The sequence below is a fragment of the Epargyreus clarus genome, unplaced genomic scaffold (assembly GCF_041222505.1).
Source record: "Epargyreus clarus isolate Ecla_fem2 unplaced genomic scaffold, WU_Ecla_fem_2.2 ptg000014l, whole genome shotgun sequence".
Lineage (NCBI taxonomy): Eukaryota > Metazoa > Arthropoda > Insecta > Lepidoptera > Hesperiidae > Epargyreus > Epargyreus clarus.
The window spans coordinates 16272125-16290678 of record NW_027332222.1 but is presented as its reverse complement, the minus strand read 5'-3'; the positions used below and the strand labels follow the sequence as shown (position 1 = coordinate 16290678).

Sequence of the window (18554 nt, the reverse complement as noted above, 5' to 3'; positions counted from 1 at the left end):
CGAAATACGAGATAACATGTACTCCTAGTTTTATTTTCAAAGCAAGAATAGATGTAATAGACTCATATACTATTATATCTTGTTAGCTAATATGATAAACCATCAAACTTATATTCACTTTATTTCCAACTGATGTAGATATTTTAATGTCAATACGTCAGCTCTACAATTTACGACAAAAATATGAATCTCATATGTTACAACATCAGTTGTATGTGGTCTATTGTCATCCGTTGGTTCCGAGGTCGGTCTAAATTGTCCAATTGTCGGGGTCACAGCAATTGATACCAGCCACCAATAAGCAATAAAAACCAACGATCGATCAATAGAAAGATGTAGGTACCATTTCGTGCTCAGGGCCATAAGAAAGAGTTGGATATTACAGTGGTAACGAATACCTCACAAATGAATGTTATTAAAATTTCAAGAAAGTATGTAAATGAAATCTGTTGAACCATAAGAAAGAAGTTGAATATAGATAATAATGAAGCGTGTTGATTTCATACCTCTTTTAGCCAATATGCAAATCTTACATCATGTCTACTCGTAGAAGATATAAGAATATTATAACACATGAGTTACAGTTACAGATAGAAAATGATTACGTATTTTTTCCGTATAGGTAGTTAAAGATATTGGCTCCATCACAAATACGTACGAAACAGTAGAAGAATCACAGTGATATCATTAGTAAATGAGGTTGAATGAAATAAATTGGATTTGTCGATTGATCGTCGTTCAGGACATCGCAACACTAGCTCGTGGCATCAATTAGGTCGAGGTCAGATTCCAGTCAAATCACAACTAATTAAACAAATTGAACAACAGATACTATAAACGACTGAATGATTAGTTAGAGCGTCAAGTGCGGAGGTATTGACAACGAGGTACAATTTTCGAATTTCCGTTTTGAGTGTGTGACCGCAGACAATTTATCTCGACTATACGGCTTCGCTTAGCGTTGACTGATTATAAAAAAAACTCTAGCGGTTACCACCAAAACAATCCGAACTAAATCAAGACAGTCATCTTACATTATGTCTATATCAATTGGAAACAAATAATAAAATAAATATTCATTTAGGAAAGATAACATTCTTTAAGAAACCTCAAACCATCTGCGTTTATAGAGTGCTGGTAGGAAATGTTGATATTATTGTAAGTAAAATAGTTTACTGTTTAACCATTTAAGCCTCATTGCAGCATCAGTAGTTGTCGTTATTATTTAGCAAACATATCAGCTATTGCAATGATTAATGGATGTTTTCAAAATATTGCGAATACGCATAATGGCAAGTAGATCTCTACTTATTGTATACAAGCTGGATCAACTCATCTGGAATTTGATGATGATTTGATGGTTGTGATCTCTAGCATCAAGTTATCATGGGTATGCGTAAATTCAAGTATACGTAAATTCAGATATTGATTTAAACTAAACTAACCACGACATGTTCAATTTACAAGAATGCAAATCAGACCTTTAACGATAAGCAATCATTACCCAAGGTTTTGCTAGTTTGGGTAGTCATCGAAAATACAATGGGAAGTAGAATGAGACTATTGTCTTAATCCTAGTGATTTCAAGTAATAATAGAAGGCTGATGAGTAGTCTCGATCTCGACCATCTAGCGGTACTGCTGACCCCACGTCGTCCCACGACCATTCGTTAGATACTTCTATTTCTAATTTGATATTCACTACATTTACAAGCAAACAAAGTAATCTTCATTCCAGGATCATTCTAGAAGTTTTAGGGTTTTTAACCGAGTACAAAAAAGGAGGTTCTGTATTCAATCGCTATGTATGTATGTAAACTTGTATATCCGCGATTTTCTCAGAAACAACAGATGCAATTTGCATGGAGTTTTGATTATTTGAAAGGACATCTCACAAGGAAGGTTTTAGTACATTAGAGTTTTTTCTAACTTCATTGCAAACGGACTAACCAGTTATGAAGACCTATAACAAGTTGTAAAATGTTAACACATTGGAGTGGCAGTTGAGTTGCAACGGAAGACGGTGGAATACCTCGTGGTGCTAACGCTTACCAATCCCATCAAATCAAGCCATTTCAGCGCAACAACTTCTGTTGTAATGACACAGTAATGGTGATTAAGCAATATTTGTCTTTGTATCTTGCAAGTATTTTACGGAGGTTAAAACAGCGACGAAATTTCCTGAATTGTCAAACAAAAGGCAAATAACGTAATGTCACACAAGGAAATTAAAATTTGCTATACGCAGTCAATGACGTTGAGCCGTGCCCATTTGCAATGTAAATGATCAACAGGGTTTTGTCTATGAACAAGCACAGGAAAATATGTGGGAGAATGCTTCATTTCATATATATAAATATTCAGTTTTTAAAATCACATGATATTAATTTCGAACTACCGCTCCGTATTAACAATTGGCTACCTGTATCATGGTATAAAAAAGGGGCGCGCAACTGTCAACAGATCAGAAGTTGTCCAATAGTGGGCACGGCACGGTGGTGCTCTGAACTGTTTGGTGTTTTGCTTGGGTGTTATTGTTACTATGGTGGCATTAACGCTTATTCATTTAATTATTTTAACTATGTTTTTATAAATATTGGTTAAATTAGTTGAATCGAAATACCATTGTAGATCTACCTACCGGCGCGCCCACATCAGAAGTGGGATAATCTCAACGATAGGCAAAAGTAAAATTAAGCTTAATGAATAAGACACGAGACATTTTTATGAAGTCGTCAAACACTTTTTTGAGTCAACGGTTTTTAATATATTTGTAAGATAAAGAAATTGCATAAATCGATTAAGACTATACCACTGATAGTGTGCCATATGAGCATGCCCGCATTTTTAAACTCTGCGTTGTTTGGCTTTGAAAAGTTTCAGTAAAACAGATATGTATACACAATTTGTAAGTGCCTCCGTAGGCCTATACAAAACAAATATATTTCATTTCATACTCACATGTGGCGACATAAGAGACGCATCTCTGAATAACATTAGGGATTGGTAGCAGTGACCAATTACCATCAGGTGGACAGTGGACAGGTGATGGTGTTGCTAATTCTATTTCCTAATAAAAATTGAACCCTCTTGTTAATTGGATGACAATATAAAAATGTATGAATACATAAACCTTGATTAGTTTAGAAATTTATTCGCGTAACACGATAAGCCTACGTTTTGAATTGAGTAAATGCTTACAAACAATGAGCCATGTAGACAATTTAATGGCGATAAAGCAAATTCCAAGGTAATGAAACGAGAAAACGATACTTAAGATAGTGAAGACAAATCCCAAGGAATGTCTGTTTCGACCTTGCCACATCGACGTCTACTGCAGTAGCAAATAAAGATATAGGCAACGCCGTGGATATCTCGTACAAATCCATACATTCTAATCAATTAACCTAGTAACAAGCGAATCGTTACGACGACAGGATTGGAAACAGGTCCCATTCGCGGTCAAGGCGAGCCAGCTAGCAAGGTGCAGCCAGCAGTGGACAGGACTGCGCTTTGAAATGTGACACTGCATCAATCGCAGGCAACATAGCGACTTTTGACACGATTAACGGAGCGGACAGGTCCTTGACCTTTAGGAGTTTTGCGAATATCGCAGGCTTTATCGGTGTAATGTCTAGTAAAGTCTAGAGTACTTGAACGTTAAAGTATGGATTGGTGTAGATTTCGGTCAAGGCAAATCCGAAGGCGAAAATCCCAGCAAAAGATCATGATTCTGAAACTAGTAATACAAATTTGTTTGTAGTATTTGTTGATATTAATGGAGCATTCGTAATAATAATGATTCTTTTGAAAAATACACGTTGGATCAAAAAGACGCTTGGACAAAAGGAACCCGTTTCGGGTCAAGGCGAGCAAGTCCAAGATGGCAAAGTGCATCAAGGAATTAAATCAAAATTGAATTCCGTCTTTATGGATATTCTTTGTTATTCAAATTAGTAAAAGCATGCGTACGAAATGAAAACGTATTAGCATATTGCAATAAAATAAATATATAAAAATTGTAACGCTCAATTTTATCAAATCATACAAAATCATTAAACCAAAACTAAAGGACCTTAAACATGGAGCGATAAATAATTAAAGAAAAAAACGTTTTTATCGTTTCATAAATTCCCTATGACGTTTTCCTTGTTTAGATGATAAGCAGAATTCCTAGGAGGTAAATTAGACATAGTGTAGACAAGTCTAGCCGACGCACGTGGTTCTCGGCCACTTATCTTTATTATCACTTTAGAACGCAGAAGTTCAACGACCTTAGCGGCCGATTGGACCGAATAACGGTGACCCATATTTACGCAAACACCATAACTTGAATATACCGCGTTACGGCGACAGTCAGAATTTTTGCCAAAAATTATACCGAAAATATACATACTTAAAAAGCTTCTAGACAGTTCGTTGTACTTTCCAAATCGCAACGGCGATCACTGAGAACAAGGAACAGGAATCCAATCCACAAAAACTAGCATTAAAACATTCCGAGCTGCTTTAGACGATGCTGGTGTCGGTGCACCAATATTACAAGACCTTTGATGCCTTCAAGTTACCATTTGGAAACAATGTTTAACATACCCAGTTACGCTGGCCGAAGTAGAACTGGGCTATAAATCAAGCGAGGCGGCCCCTCCCGATGCACCATTAGAGGTGATTAAAGCGAGAGCAGGATGGACCAAATTATATGGTCTGACCGCGGCTAGGGCCACAAAATGCTCGAGGGTCATTAGAAACAACGGCTGAACACGTGCGAGGGCACACGCGTACATCAAAGACGAAGAAAATTTCCTTTTAACATTATCTCTAAAGTTTCCTTAATAGATAGTCAAATATACTTTTAAAGTACCAAACTGATTGGAATACTTATGATATCCATTTACATATTATACTTAAGTAAGTACTATCTTGACTTACTTTAAGTATAGATTACTATGTAAAAAATAGGAGATTGAATATACCTCTAAGGCATTCTAATAACAGATTGGAAATTCTCATACAATTTGTATAATGGTCGTATAAACACAAAAATTGAGAACTCTTTTGGAAATATGGCTATATGATTTTGAAGCTTAATGTAAGTTTTTACACCTTCAAAAGATCTATTATCATCGACAAAGACGGCATCACTTATAATTGTTGTCGGGAACAAAGATGCATTAATTTAAACATCAATCTATAGATAATTATACTACAAATAAACAATAGTCCACATATTAATATTATATGCAAGTACACAACACATTATTAAAATCTAAATAAAATAATAAGAAAATATATAGTCAAATCAATGGTTATGTTTTGATATATTTATTATAAAGAAAGTTGTTTACAAAACTTGGTACTATAAACTTAAAAATGAAAAACGAAATGCTGGTACAATGGAAATGAAATAGAAATGAAAAGTTGGTACTAATTAATGTCTTTACAGCACTTAAATGGCTGGTAAAATAACGGCAAAAATATAATCTCGGCTGCTCAGAACTGTTTTTATTACAATTTCCAAAATTTAACATTTCTCATTTAAATTTATATAGTTTGTCTTAAAAGTTCTAGCAAAATTCATGATATGCTGCTAAAATATTACTACTACTGTTAGCTATGAGTTTCCCAGGTCAACAATACAAACCATAAATTACTTTCACTGTGGTTTTAAGAGCAGGCATGAGACGGATACCTTGTTGCTTTCTCATTTAACCAATATTTGATACTTATCCATGTTAATGTGTTCAATGTTGTAAATATATATATATATATATATATATTTAAAGATATATGTGAACACATTAACATATATATATATATATATATGTATTTTATTTTTTATTTTAAGTGGGCAAACCAGTGTGTAGTCTCAATTTTGTTATGTTGCCAGCCCATAAACATCTTTAGCGGGACGGTATGAGCTGGCTAATAGGAGTCTGATAACTGATGAGGATCAATGATAGATTGGTTTGTGACTCCATGTGATATTTTTTAATTAGACTTCTGTAACAGATATGGATGTAAGCACACAGATATTTTACATTCGTCTAGCCTAGCGTCATGGACAATTATAACAATATGAGAATTTATGTGTCATGTTCTTATTATACATGTCTTATTTAGACTAAATATGTCATAAACACACGGAATATTTTGATATCAGGTTTAATGCAATACATTCATGTTTACCTGTTACTAAGCTCTACGACATTAACAATTGCGTACGCTGGAACAAGATGATTACATGTTACCTATGTAATATAAATAAATAATTGGTCATATTTCAAATGAATTGTGTCTACTACCTATTATAATACGATTAAAGTTAATGGTGCCTGCACTTTAAAGTTATTCGTTATTTACTTTCAACTCACTATTTAATTTTTTATTCAAAATAATTTTATATTTTTTTATTAACCATTTATTTTTAGAGAGATCTTGCATTTAACTGTATTACATGTAAATAGTACAACATTACAAATATATAACATATAATTCTACACATAGGGATAGTTCTAAAAAATATGTATCGCAATTTTATCACCCGTACTCCAAAATAAAGCGGCGACGTGACGAAATAACAGCAGAACGCATGAGGAATTGTAATACACATGTTTCATTCATCGCACGATGACCTAGGAAATGTACTAATGATTTTGAACATTTACTCAGTGTCATATTTACCTATAATAATAGATCACATTTATCAAGTATGTTAAAAAACAAATTATTTTACTCACCAATTTATGCAAGAACACAGCAGATTTTCATCACACAAATGATTTGTATAATTTTATATTTGCTACTGCGCGCATCGTACGATTTTAGGTCTCACGCCTAAAACATAATTCGTTCCGCAAATTTACTAACTTATATATTATTATTGTCCTCATAAAAACTTGCGTACACAAAGTTAATCGTAACAATCATAATAACAATACGCAGCCACTACGGGAAAAGAAAACTCCGGCACACGAGCGAGTGAGCGACCCGTGCACTCCACATTTCCACAATATATTTTGTTTTATTCCGCCCAATATCAAAACGGCACAAGCAGCACACAGCTGCGTGTGAAAGAGATGCACAGATATATTTACAGTGCGTTAAAAAGGAACAAAATATTTCCTATGAATGTCGGAAAATGACAATTGGCGCGCTGACGCCATTTTATGTGTAGTGTTACCATATCAAACGACGAATAAAGATGCGTTCTATTTTAAGAAGATTTGTATGTCACCTAGGCATTCAAAAAGTAAACAAATGAATTGTGTGGACGCGTGATTTATTATTTTTTCTTAGCTTAACTGTTTAGCATACTTTATAACCTGTGAAATAGATGTTACAACTTACAATTTCTATAGCATGTACTTTGTAGCAGGAATCCTTACTCGTAATTCGTGCTTACACGCATAGAGGTCGTATGTGCAGCATGAAATGTATATCTAGCTAATGTGAAGCCAACTGTACTAATCAACATCGGTTTATGAATTCCCCAAAATTTCTATTGCAGACACTAATTATAACAAATTACACATAATAAAATGCACGTATGTAAACACGCAGTTCTATACAGGTAACTATTCAATACTAAAAAAGTAACTTTAATAAGCTCAATTTACTACGTTCCTTCACAAGAAAATCGCTAGAAGTTATTTATATTTTTTTATCACTGCACATAGATTAGTAAATATACTTCGCCGCCTTGAAATTGAATGAATCCACAAACGGCTTATTTTAGTAAGTTCTTTTTTTAATTCTTGACAAATAAAAACATTTTTAGAGAAAATTTACGAATAAATAACTAATACTGCATAATTTACGTAATAAAAAAAATATTATTTCAAATATTTTAGGGGCATTTTAGCACGGAGACGTGGCAAAACTTTTTTACGCAGCTATTTCAATTCTCACACCTGGGTACATTTTCTTGTTAGGAGTGAGTAATCCTTACTAATCTATGTCACTGCAGTAAAGATTAACCATATAGCCCATAGAATATCAAATATGATTTATTAAAGTTTACTTTTGTATACTTTTCCATATAATACTTTTATTTCTTTAGAATTCAGTTCTAATGTGCATAATCGTAGTTTTTTTTAACATAAGTATTAAGTAAATAATACCGGAGTACAAGACAGCTATATCACAGTTTTGTGAAGTATTATCTTGAAAGCAGCCGAAGCCAGTTTGAGAGAAATCGTCCATGTACGTCAGAACACGAACCATAAGCAGTCAATGCACGAGCGCTATCCATGGAACCAAAATTCCATAGTGCCGAATCCTTCGGGACGCGCGCGCAAATATTATGTAATGACGTGCGTTTTTTGTTTCCGATTCAAATGTGACATATAGTACCATCAGGCATATCATATTGAATTTTAATGTTAAGTTCAGTATATCATGATGTATCATGCTCCCAAATAACTGTTTATCTTAAACTAGTGTTGCACCATGGTTTGTCTCGCCACCACACGCAGAATGGCAAATTTAGTTTTTTATATTAAGGAGTCTGTAGTTTCGCGGTAATTAAAATTCAAAATGAGTACTTATTTGAGTGCACATTCTTTTCAAATTTATAAAAAATGGATATAAAGAAGAAACATATTTTATATTCTCATATATGAAAATACTTCACAGGCGATTGTGAGAATTTGTCATTAATGTCTCGTTAAAGAAAGAGACAAATATACCCAGGAATGTAATAAATTTTGCATTTAAATGATTGGGTGACAGTGGGTTAATTTTGAACATATGTGTATGTGTATTAGACCAATATATTACCTCTAAGGCGTATTATTGGTAAGGACAAATTGGGAAGTCCGGTTTATATTTTATGATATGATGTTAAGACTTTTTTTCGATGCTCGATAACCGATGATAATCATTAGAAGCATCCCTAACTGCATGGCAAATAAACAGGCAGAATGACTATCAAAAATAATATGAAAAGTTTATAATTTTACTTTTTTGCGAATATCTTAATTGAGCGATGTTAACAAAATGATGCAATTTAATCTTAATCATTATCTACTCGTACATATTATCTGACACAACTACTCTCTGCCTGCCAGGCCGTTTGTGCACTTGTAACTTCAGAATCGCTATCAAATTAACATGATTATTTGCCACTATAGTATGAAAAATTATTGAAAATATGTAAAACATAAACTATATTGAATATATACTAAATTATTTTATACACAACTGTAAACGTATTAGCGGCATTAGTTTTAATAATGATCCAAAAAAAGGCAGGCGCACTACTTAGCATAATAGCATTGGGGATTCCACATAAGCATAAGTCGGATAAAGGGGACGAAAATTTAAATACTCATAAGTATTTGGTCCGTGTTAGCGAAACTTCGGGCATTGTTAGCTTTACCGTTTAGACTTAATTAAAGGAGTTATAACAAAAAAAGACATAAAAGATTAATGTATTATCTTTATTTATTTACGGACCTCATAGAGCATCATAGCATCGAGATTTTATATAGTACTATGACTGAAATATTCCCGACAGATCCTCTTTTAATTTACATAATAATATTATATTTATTTACATAATATTATTTTTATAATTTACGAGATATAGGTACGTAAAGGAATAAAAAGTCTTAAGTATATAATCGAGAATAAAGTTTGCTTAAATGTCATCGCTAATAAAATAAAATAATTTATTTAAAAATAATACTTATTATTTTGTATGGGTATTATAACGTCCCGAAGCATTCGCCAGGGTCAATACTCGCAAATAAACTTGCTCCTCGAGGAAGAGATTAACTGAATTATCACTGCACGTGGTGGCGCTTTAAGCGCTGTTACAACCAGCTTTATTTGTAGGTGTTTTATCAATCGATACGCAACGTTACGTTATAAGCATTATACCGTTGATAACTAAACTATAAAGATACTTCACCGCCTTAAAATTGAATGAAGCCACAATACGCTGATTTGTTAGTTATTTTTATAATTCTTGACATGTAAAAAACATTGTTAGATAAAATATACGTATAAATAGCTAACACTACATAATTTACGTAATAAATAAATAAGTAGTTCAAACATTGTAGGGACATCTTAGCACGGAGACGTGGCAAAACTTTATTTACGCAACAAATTCAATATACAAAACTAGTCTTACTTTCTTGAGGAGTGATTTATCTATAAAAATTACTCATCTAAGCATTATACTAAAATTGAGAAAAAGGTAGGTATATTACATACTAAGCTTTTAATATCTTACGATTATAAGTGCTTACGTATTCGTATTTATTTATCCTTTAATCTCAGTTCGGAACTTCTATAGATACGTATTAAATATATGCAAAATGTTACGAAAAAATGGATAGCGCACTCCGAACAATTGCGGGGCCATCTCTCGTCGTGTTTTGACAAAATCACCACAACTAAAAAACCAATACCGGGGTAACTTTTTAAAAAGTGCTTTTAAACTCATGGTAGCAAATAAATTAGTGGATCTCGAAACCTACAACTAGAATTGATAAACAAAAAAAAAACAGAAAAACATTTTAATTTTATTTATTTATTATAGCTTACATACTTAAAATTTACAAATCAATCATCAGTGAAATAAAGCATTTTTATTTGGAGTTCTAACGTAGGATTACATCATAATTACTTTAAAAGTTACAAACTATATCAGGCTTTATTAATAAATCTACTGTTGACTGAAAATTGGCTCAATTAACCCAAACAATTAACAAAACAAAGCCATTAGCTCAATTGGTGTTTCATCTCTGTCACGAACTGTGCCGATATATTCTTTAATCAACTTTATGCGTACTCGTGTGCAATAAAGCTATTCTACCTACGTTTATTTCATTAAGAAAACGTTTAATTAATATGTATTTTATTTAATACGCTTTTATTTTTATAAACTAGACATATACCTAAAAACATGGCCAAAATATAGTACCCTGTGAGACCCCAAAGTAAATGGGTAAAAGAGCTACCATAACGGCTATATTGTAAATAATATTGACTTTCTATATATTTTTATAATATAAGCATAACTTTATTTATATTGCACATTTACTAGAACACATTTCAATTTATCATGAACACATTTTTATAGGAATAATAGCTTAGCTGGAGATATTTCACGAAATTTTTTTTTTTTTATTTCAGAGGCGTAGCGTGCCAGGGGCTGGCCCGCTTGAAACAGCACTATATGTAGAGCAGAAAAATCTTAGAAATCACACCTATTTTGCATTATGCATCTTGTATTTCTCATAGGCGGCCTTGCAAACTCAACTTGTGCCCCCGGCCCTTTTAGGGGGCTGCAGTTTCTAAAAAATAGAAGCACCGTTTCTTACGACCTATTTCAACAAAGTGCTGCAAATTCAAATTCCCCCATAATCCTTCGCCGCTGTTTTATTCATAAAATTTTCGTTTACTCATACTCAGACGAAGTACATTCTATATGTCTACATCTTATGATATCACAGTTTAGTCCTTTATATAACTTTTGAAACATTATGAGGATTTCTTTTCACTCAGCGGTAAAGTTTCATCATCATAGTCCAGCCTGCCTACTAATACTGGTTCAGCACCCTTCTCCTCGTATCCTACTTGTTCAAACGGTAGCTCCCTTTTTTCTAACTCTTCAGCCAGTCGGGCGTACAGTTCTCTGTAATATTCGATTTTTTTTTTAATTTATAAGGATCTTTTTTACAAAAAATTGTATATTTCGAGTTCAAAGTCAGAGACGACATTAGCTGTTTCAATCCTGTTACACCTACCATTATGTAGCCAACATTCAACTTCTAATATTACGTATTACACTATAAATCAATCATTGGCACTAAGATAAGAACTAAGACAAGTACACAATACATATATACAAATTGTGTTTATGAAGCTATTTATCAAAAAGATAGTAATGATATAATTGATAAACATGTATACTCACTGGAACACTATAGCTTTCATATTCTTTGCCAAGTAATACAAGAAGAGCCAGTCTCCAAACTGGCAGCCATTGACGACCTTGATCACGTTGTAGGGGTTAAACTTGCTAGAACTGACTGATCGGAAGACTAGCTCATTGAACTTTAAGGAACGGCGATACATGAAGAACGATATGAACCTCCAGATGACAGCTGAAAATAATACAAAATGTTATATAAAACGAACAAAAATTCATTGAACTGAAAGCAATATGACATTAAAGAACCACTCAAAAGAAACACGCTTATGAACAACAAAATTTATGATATAAAATATTTATGAAATTAAATCAATAATATCTTTAGGACTGTAAGAAAGTCTTGTTTCAGTAACTGAAGAAACTGTGCTCTGAAACGTTAATAACAAACCAAAAGCTCCATTTTAGACAACTAATAAAAATAAAATAAAATAAAATACTTACCGAGTAAAGACAAGATGAAGAGGAAAAGTAACCAGAACCAGAGTATCGTGTATATTTTCTCATGGATAATGTTGAGGGCCATCACACAGAGCGCGTCGTGTTGCTGTATGGAGCCGCTGGGACCGTACTTGTGGAAGATGCACTTTGTCACCTGGATTATTAAGAAAAGTGTTACGAACGTGTGAACGCCTAGTTCAAAACCATAAACAACTAGTGCCAATATATACTTAAACAATTTTTCTGTTCAACTTTACTGGTTTTAAAATTTTAATCTTTATATTCAATTACTTTTAATTTTACTATGCAGTTTTTTCTTACAATACCGGTATTAAACTGCTGTGGTTGTTTTTGTATGAATACGAATTATAACGACTTGGACCTTAGTGGCACCAACGCATACCAACGGGATCGGCCTTAGATAAAACTCTTGTCATATTTGGTATCGAATAAAGGAGATTTACCTACATGGACAGCAAAAAAGTATATGTTGTATTTGCATATCTACCCATTTGCTGGTTGGCTTCCGTAACCTCAAATAATAATAACTTTATCTAAATGAAAATACCCTTAACCTTAGGAAAGACAGTCTCCAATGGATCAGCGATCTCATCCCACCTTCTGTAGTTCAACACCTGCGAACCGAGAGAGATGAAGTGACCATTCAGGAAGACATTAATGAGCCAGATCTGCAGCATCACGTGGAGTAGATTGGTCACTTCCATGGCCACCAGCCATGTTGACCATGTCCTTGTTATCCTTAGTCTGGAATGGAAACAAATAATCAAGTATGTGAAACCCTTGGTAGTTCGATTCCAGTGGTTCTATTCCGGAGACACCACCGCCTATCTATATATGTATATCTATTTCTGCCTAATGTCTTACCTCATCCCTTAAATTGGAACACAGCAGCACTTATTTTAATTTCCCCTTTCCTTATCTGGACACTCTAATTTTTAAGTTTTCTTTTTTAAATTTTGTTAACACAAATAAAAGGACACCGATTTTTCTTTCAATTAATTCCGACGAACAGGCATTGCAGATAATTGCAAATTAATATGTAAGTATTTATACATCATCATACCTTAGCAGAATATCTTTCCTGATGAGATCAACTCGTTTCTCCAGTGTGTCTTTAGAGGGCACCGTAATACCACCGACTTGCGTATCCTCAGCGTGTAGGGCAAGCCCGGCGTATTGCAGGCCATCCACTAGAGCCTTTACACGACCTCCTGTTGACAGAATTTTAGCACTATAAGTACTAGTAAATAGCTCTTTTCTATATTTCATGAAAATACGAATTACTTAAAACACGATGCTAAGTGATTCTAATAATAGAAATGCGTTAGTATGCAGTTATTGTTATTAATAAAAACATATATATAAATAAAAAAATATTGTATAACTACCTACATATTAATAGACGTTTCCTATTCAATTTACCTACTTTTGTAATATTTTATGGTGATTTCACTCCGAACGTGATCCTAAATTTGTGGTAACTAAATAAATAATTAAGTATTATTTTCTGTAACAATTAAAACCTAAACGTTTATTACAATTGTTGAGTTTACGTCATTATAGCGACAAACCATGACACACATGGAAACTGGGAATTCAGAAAATGAAGTCATTCGAAATATTTTTTAAATCTACCAGAACAATCACAGCAATATTAATAGCTTTAACCTGAATTTTTATGATAAGATAGTGGAATGAAACGCTTTCTAACTGTGCTAAAAGACATCTATAAGGTTCAATACGTATAATGTAATTTAACTAACCATCTACTTTCATAATTGATGAAGCTGTTAATCCATTCTTGGTTAGAGGCGGTTTATATCCCTCCATGAATCTCTAAGGGCTGCCTTAGAGGTTGGTAACAGCAGTAGATTAATATGTTAGAAAATATGCGCTACATCTGATTCTTTAAATGCAATCCCTTAGTTGCCACCTACACCATATATGGAGCAAAGACTATAGGACCAATCGTTTCAGGGCATTTTTGAAACGAAGGAAAAAATAGCTTAAAGTTGGTATTATTACTTCATTACATAAAATACTGCTTAACAGGCTTAATACCACATAATGCACACTCGAATATGTCAAGCCACCTCTTCACCTGTCACCACGATTGCAATGCACAACTCAAAGTTAATGGACAAAAACATAGAACACATTTTCGTTATGTAAATATATAATCACTTCACTTGTCTGACAATATATGAAGGACCTATATATTACAAATAGTGCTGAAATTAAAATCTTCATTCACATTTGTGATAGCAAAACTTTATGCTATCACAAATGTGAATTGTTCGTGTTTTTTCAATACAACTTGCAATGCTATAGAATAATTCATTGATAAAACTAAATATAAGTATTATCAATCAATATCTGTTTAATCACACCGCGTAATCTTTTTATGGCTGCGTGGACCGACAAACAGGAATGGACGAAATAACTTGTAGTTCTCAAGGATTAATATATTACTAATAATTTCGCAATTATTTATACTAGTAATCGTAACAGTCAGTAATGTTCAACACTGTGTTTGGGTTTTGGATTAAATTCAAATCCTATTTGGGATTGATTACCTATTTGCTAGGGCAAAATTAATCACTTTGTAATCATGTAGAAAATGAGCACCTAATTCTTAGTGGTCACTGCGGCTAAACTTGAAATACTGTAAATAGAACAGAATAATACTTTTATCTAGGAGATGAAACACATCACAGTTGTCAACCGTGATTACTAAATTGGTCTCACAAATCTTAATAATCTTGCAAGTAACCCCTTTCTTCGAACCAGAACACAGCAGTACAAAAATTCGTGGTTGAAAATATCTTAATTACCAAATTATTAAAATAAAAGTCATAGATGAATAATTCCTCCGGGCACCAAATATTAAAATAATTCAACCAACCTTCCTTCTTCTTCCAGATGTAATGCGGCATATAGAAGCATATGGACTGGATGAAGAGGACGAACGGCACCCACTGGTAGTACGTGTGATGAAGGGTAGTGTCGTGGTCGGACATAGGACCCACGCCTGGATGTGGTAGAAATCCAGCTTGTAGGAGACTCTCGTTGTAATGCCTTACCTGGGGAACGAAAAGAATTGGTGAAAATCATTCTCGACATATAAAGTGTATATTATATTTTTATAGTTTTTATCAAGGCATATGGAGATATAATTTAGCTCACTAAAATGTCAGTAGATCCTCGTCTTCAATTTTCATCTGTTACCAATCCTAAGTTCTATCTTCTAAACCAGAACATAGTACCCTGAACCTATGTGATAAAAAAAGTAAAATGGTGGTGTTAAGAGTATAGTTGTTGTGTTTCCGTCACATTTCGAAGAGTTCTATCATCAAAATTATCTTACACCAATACTTAAACCTACTTTGGATCTCAAACAGGCCTACAATCTTATGTAGGATTGATTAAGATTTTGTGAATTTAGAATTAAGATGTAACACCTCATATACAAATGATTACATCCAGCAATTATCCTTCTAGTCTAGTCAGGATAAACAAAATACCAAGTTTAATGGTTATTGTTTAACAATCTTAGCTAGCTTTGTGTTGAGTGCACGTCTTCTTACTCACCATTCCTTTGTTCTATCATGAGATAATACAGTAATAACTCAGGTTATTTATACATACTTGAAGAAAATAAACATAATAATAGAGAATGATGAGTGATACAAGCATAAAAAGAAACAAGGTGACAATACATTATGTTAAGGATACGTAGCGCTGTAGGAGTAATCTACACAAATAAATAAAGTTGGTACAAGTACAGTCCCACAAAACTGTGTTATACTTTTTAAATAAAATATATGTTTTAAGGTCTCCTTGTGTTTATTTGTCATTACAATCGAATCCTCAAAGTGTTTCCTAATGTAAACCAGAGTAAAATGCTAATAGATATAGTAATCTGTTAGTAAGTCTTATAGTGTGATAACGGTCTTGTTGCCCGGCTTCAAAATATCATAGCTGATCTACCATTAAGTAATAAGGAAACAACTATAAATCATAATCAAGAAGAATTACTTTACTTTAAGTTACAGATTGATACAGAACATAAAGTAAAAACAGTTTTTAGAATACAGAACGCTCTAATTCTAAGTCTGCTTCTCTAGAGTACGTTCTTGCTTAGACCAAAAGTACAAATACGAACAGAATGGTCAGGACGGTTGGTGTTGACTTCGACATCAGGTTTATTAATCGTGAATCGTATTATCGTGAATGGATACAGTCACGACCACTAAAGTCCTTCCAACAACTCCATTACGAGTAGATTTCACTTGCGAGCATAGATATCACGGAACATACCAAATTATGTAAAGGCAAAATACTGATGTTCCTGCTCGATCCCCTAGTGAACAACGGAGAAGGCTATGTCAGAAAAATAGTAAAATAAACATAAACTTACTATAGTAAACGTAGCCATGAAGAAGCAATAGGTCTGTATCACGTGATCAGGCACGCCCTGGTCTGATATGCATTTGATGTGCTCTCCAAAGTATTCCCTCGCGCAGACCAGGATGACAAACCCCAGCAAGAGGATCACGGTGATCTTATAGTGGAGCTTGAAGACGAAGTTCTCGATGGTTGGCTTCGAGTAGCTGATCCGCATGCGCGGGGACAGCGTGTTTAGTGTTGCGACCAGCATTTTGGCTTGATGCTAAGTACTAGGATGAATTCAGGGCATTTGACAAGCCCTAGTCGTCACCTGAAAATGAGTAGGCAGTCAGTCATAAATTATTTCCTCTGTTTGCTTTTCGAAATAATATGATCCCTACTGGACTAACGATATTTCGTTTTAGATTTTATTTTTAAATTTTATATTACCAAGATTCAGCCTCGTTAACACTTACTTAATAATATATTTAAGAAAATATTAAAACTATAAAAAACCCATAATGATAATTATAAAAAGATCCCATTATGACAATTATATTAAATCCGATTTAATAAAAAATACCGATATTTTTTCCTTTATCTATCCTTCCACGTAATTACTTTACTTTTCTATTCAAGATCGTTTAATCAGACTCAGTTACTCTAAATGAACTTTATTTATTAAAATTAGCGTTAAATGGAATTATTATTATGAAAGAATTTAATGGTAATAAATTTTGGAATTATTGGAGAGAAAAGTAACTTCGCAATCCCTGCAAGTTTGAAGAACATGCAATCATCTTATCAAACAGCACTTACCTGCAATGGAGCTTATCACTAATACTAAATTAACGAAATCAATTAAACAAAGCCACATCAACGTGCGACGCACACTTAGGCCGGTGACTGAATATGTCAGAGCTATCGTAAGATACTGATAAGATAGGTATATGAAGAGTGATGATAAAAAAATCTACTACAATTCGTCATATTTTCTTTAAGACCGTTTTTCGTAATATAATAAGAAAGATGGTAAAACACATGGCCTTAATAGAAACAGATTAACGCTCATATCTTCTGTTCTTATTTGGCAGGGTCTGTATGTAATCTTCTTCTTTTTGAAGAACGTTTTCTTTCTAAAATAAGTCCAATAGTCCATAATAAATCGACAATTATCAAACATGTATCGGACCAAAAAAAAATATTTCACAAGTAGGTATATAGTAGACGTATTCAGGAATCTTATTATTAATTCTAGACGCTGTTGAAGATAATATATTATTGGTGTGGTATCCGTGAATACTTTAAACCATAAAGGAATGAAGGAATTCAATTAATTAATCGGACTATCTCAAAATGCAACTAACGTCCCGAGACAATCCGAAAGTGTCCCAAAATAAGGACACTTAGTAAGGCCAATTTACAAAAGCTGACAATGAAGTCCCGACTCCATATGAATATGAAGTTGCTATTATCCGGATAGTTTTTAATCCAATCCGCTTTCAATATCTAATTCCTCCTTTCTTGCATGAGCATTGTGCATGTCTCCTATGTGGGAGAGAAGGTGGTGCATACTGCATGGTTTAAATTATATACCATTATACAAACAGATATCGGATTGTTGCGAAGTAGTTGTAATCCTAACTGAATGTAATTATGTACCTAAATAAATCGATTTTACTTCCCAACATTTCTGTATTAATATTCAATAGACGTAGGTACTTCGTGGTGGCGTGTAAAACAGCACATGTTTTTAACAA

At 33.4% G+C, this 18554-nt stretch overlaps 2 protein-coding genes across 2 annotated transcripts in view; both read right to left on the bottom strand.

Annotated features, from left to right (window-relative positions):
• The window catches only part of ogre (optic ganglion reduced), a 45694-nt gene extending 38700 nt beyond the window's left edge, over positions 1-6994 (bottom strand). The window contains exon 1 of the mRNA XM_073079257.1: positions 6737-6994. The gene's annotated coding sequence lies outside the window, so the exon portion shown is untranslated. The remainder of the gene's footprint in view (positions 1-6736) is intronic.
• A 4364-nt stretch (positions 6995-11358) lies between these two features.
• Positions 11359-17119, bottom strand: Inx7 (innexin 7). The gene is made up of 7 exons (XM_073079258.1): positions 16826-17119; positions 15311-15488; positions 13469-13616; positions 12960-13149; positions 12388-12538; positions 11929-12118; positions 11359-11646 (listed from the first exon to the last, which is right to left on the bottom strand). The coding sequence occupies exons 1-7, from the start codon at positions 17063-17065 to the stop codon at positions 11493-11495; spliced, it is 1251 nt and encodes a 416-aa protein (XP_072935359.1). The 5' UTR covers positions 17066-17119; the 3' UTR covers positions 11359-11492.
• Positions 17120-18554: the final 1435 nt, after the last annotated feature.

Coding starts and splice junctions, on each gene's coding strand:
- Inx7 (XM_073079258.1), bottom strand. CDS start 17,065: ATGCTGGTCGCAACACTAAACACGCTGTCCCCGCGCATGCGGATCAGC. Junction 15,489..16,825: donor TCATGGCTACGTTTACTATA/GTAAGTTTATGT, acceptor TTCGTTCCCCAG/GTAAGGCATTACAACGAGAG. Junction 11,647..11,928: donor ATGAAAGCTATAGTGTTCCA/GTGAGTATACAT, acceptor CGAATATTACAG/AGAACTGTACGCCCGACTGG.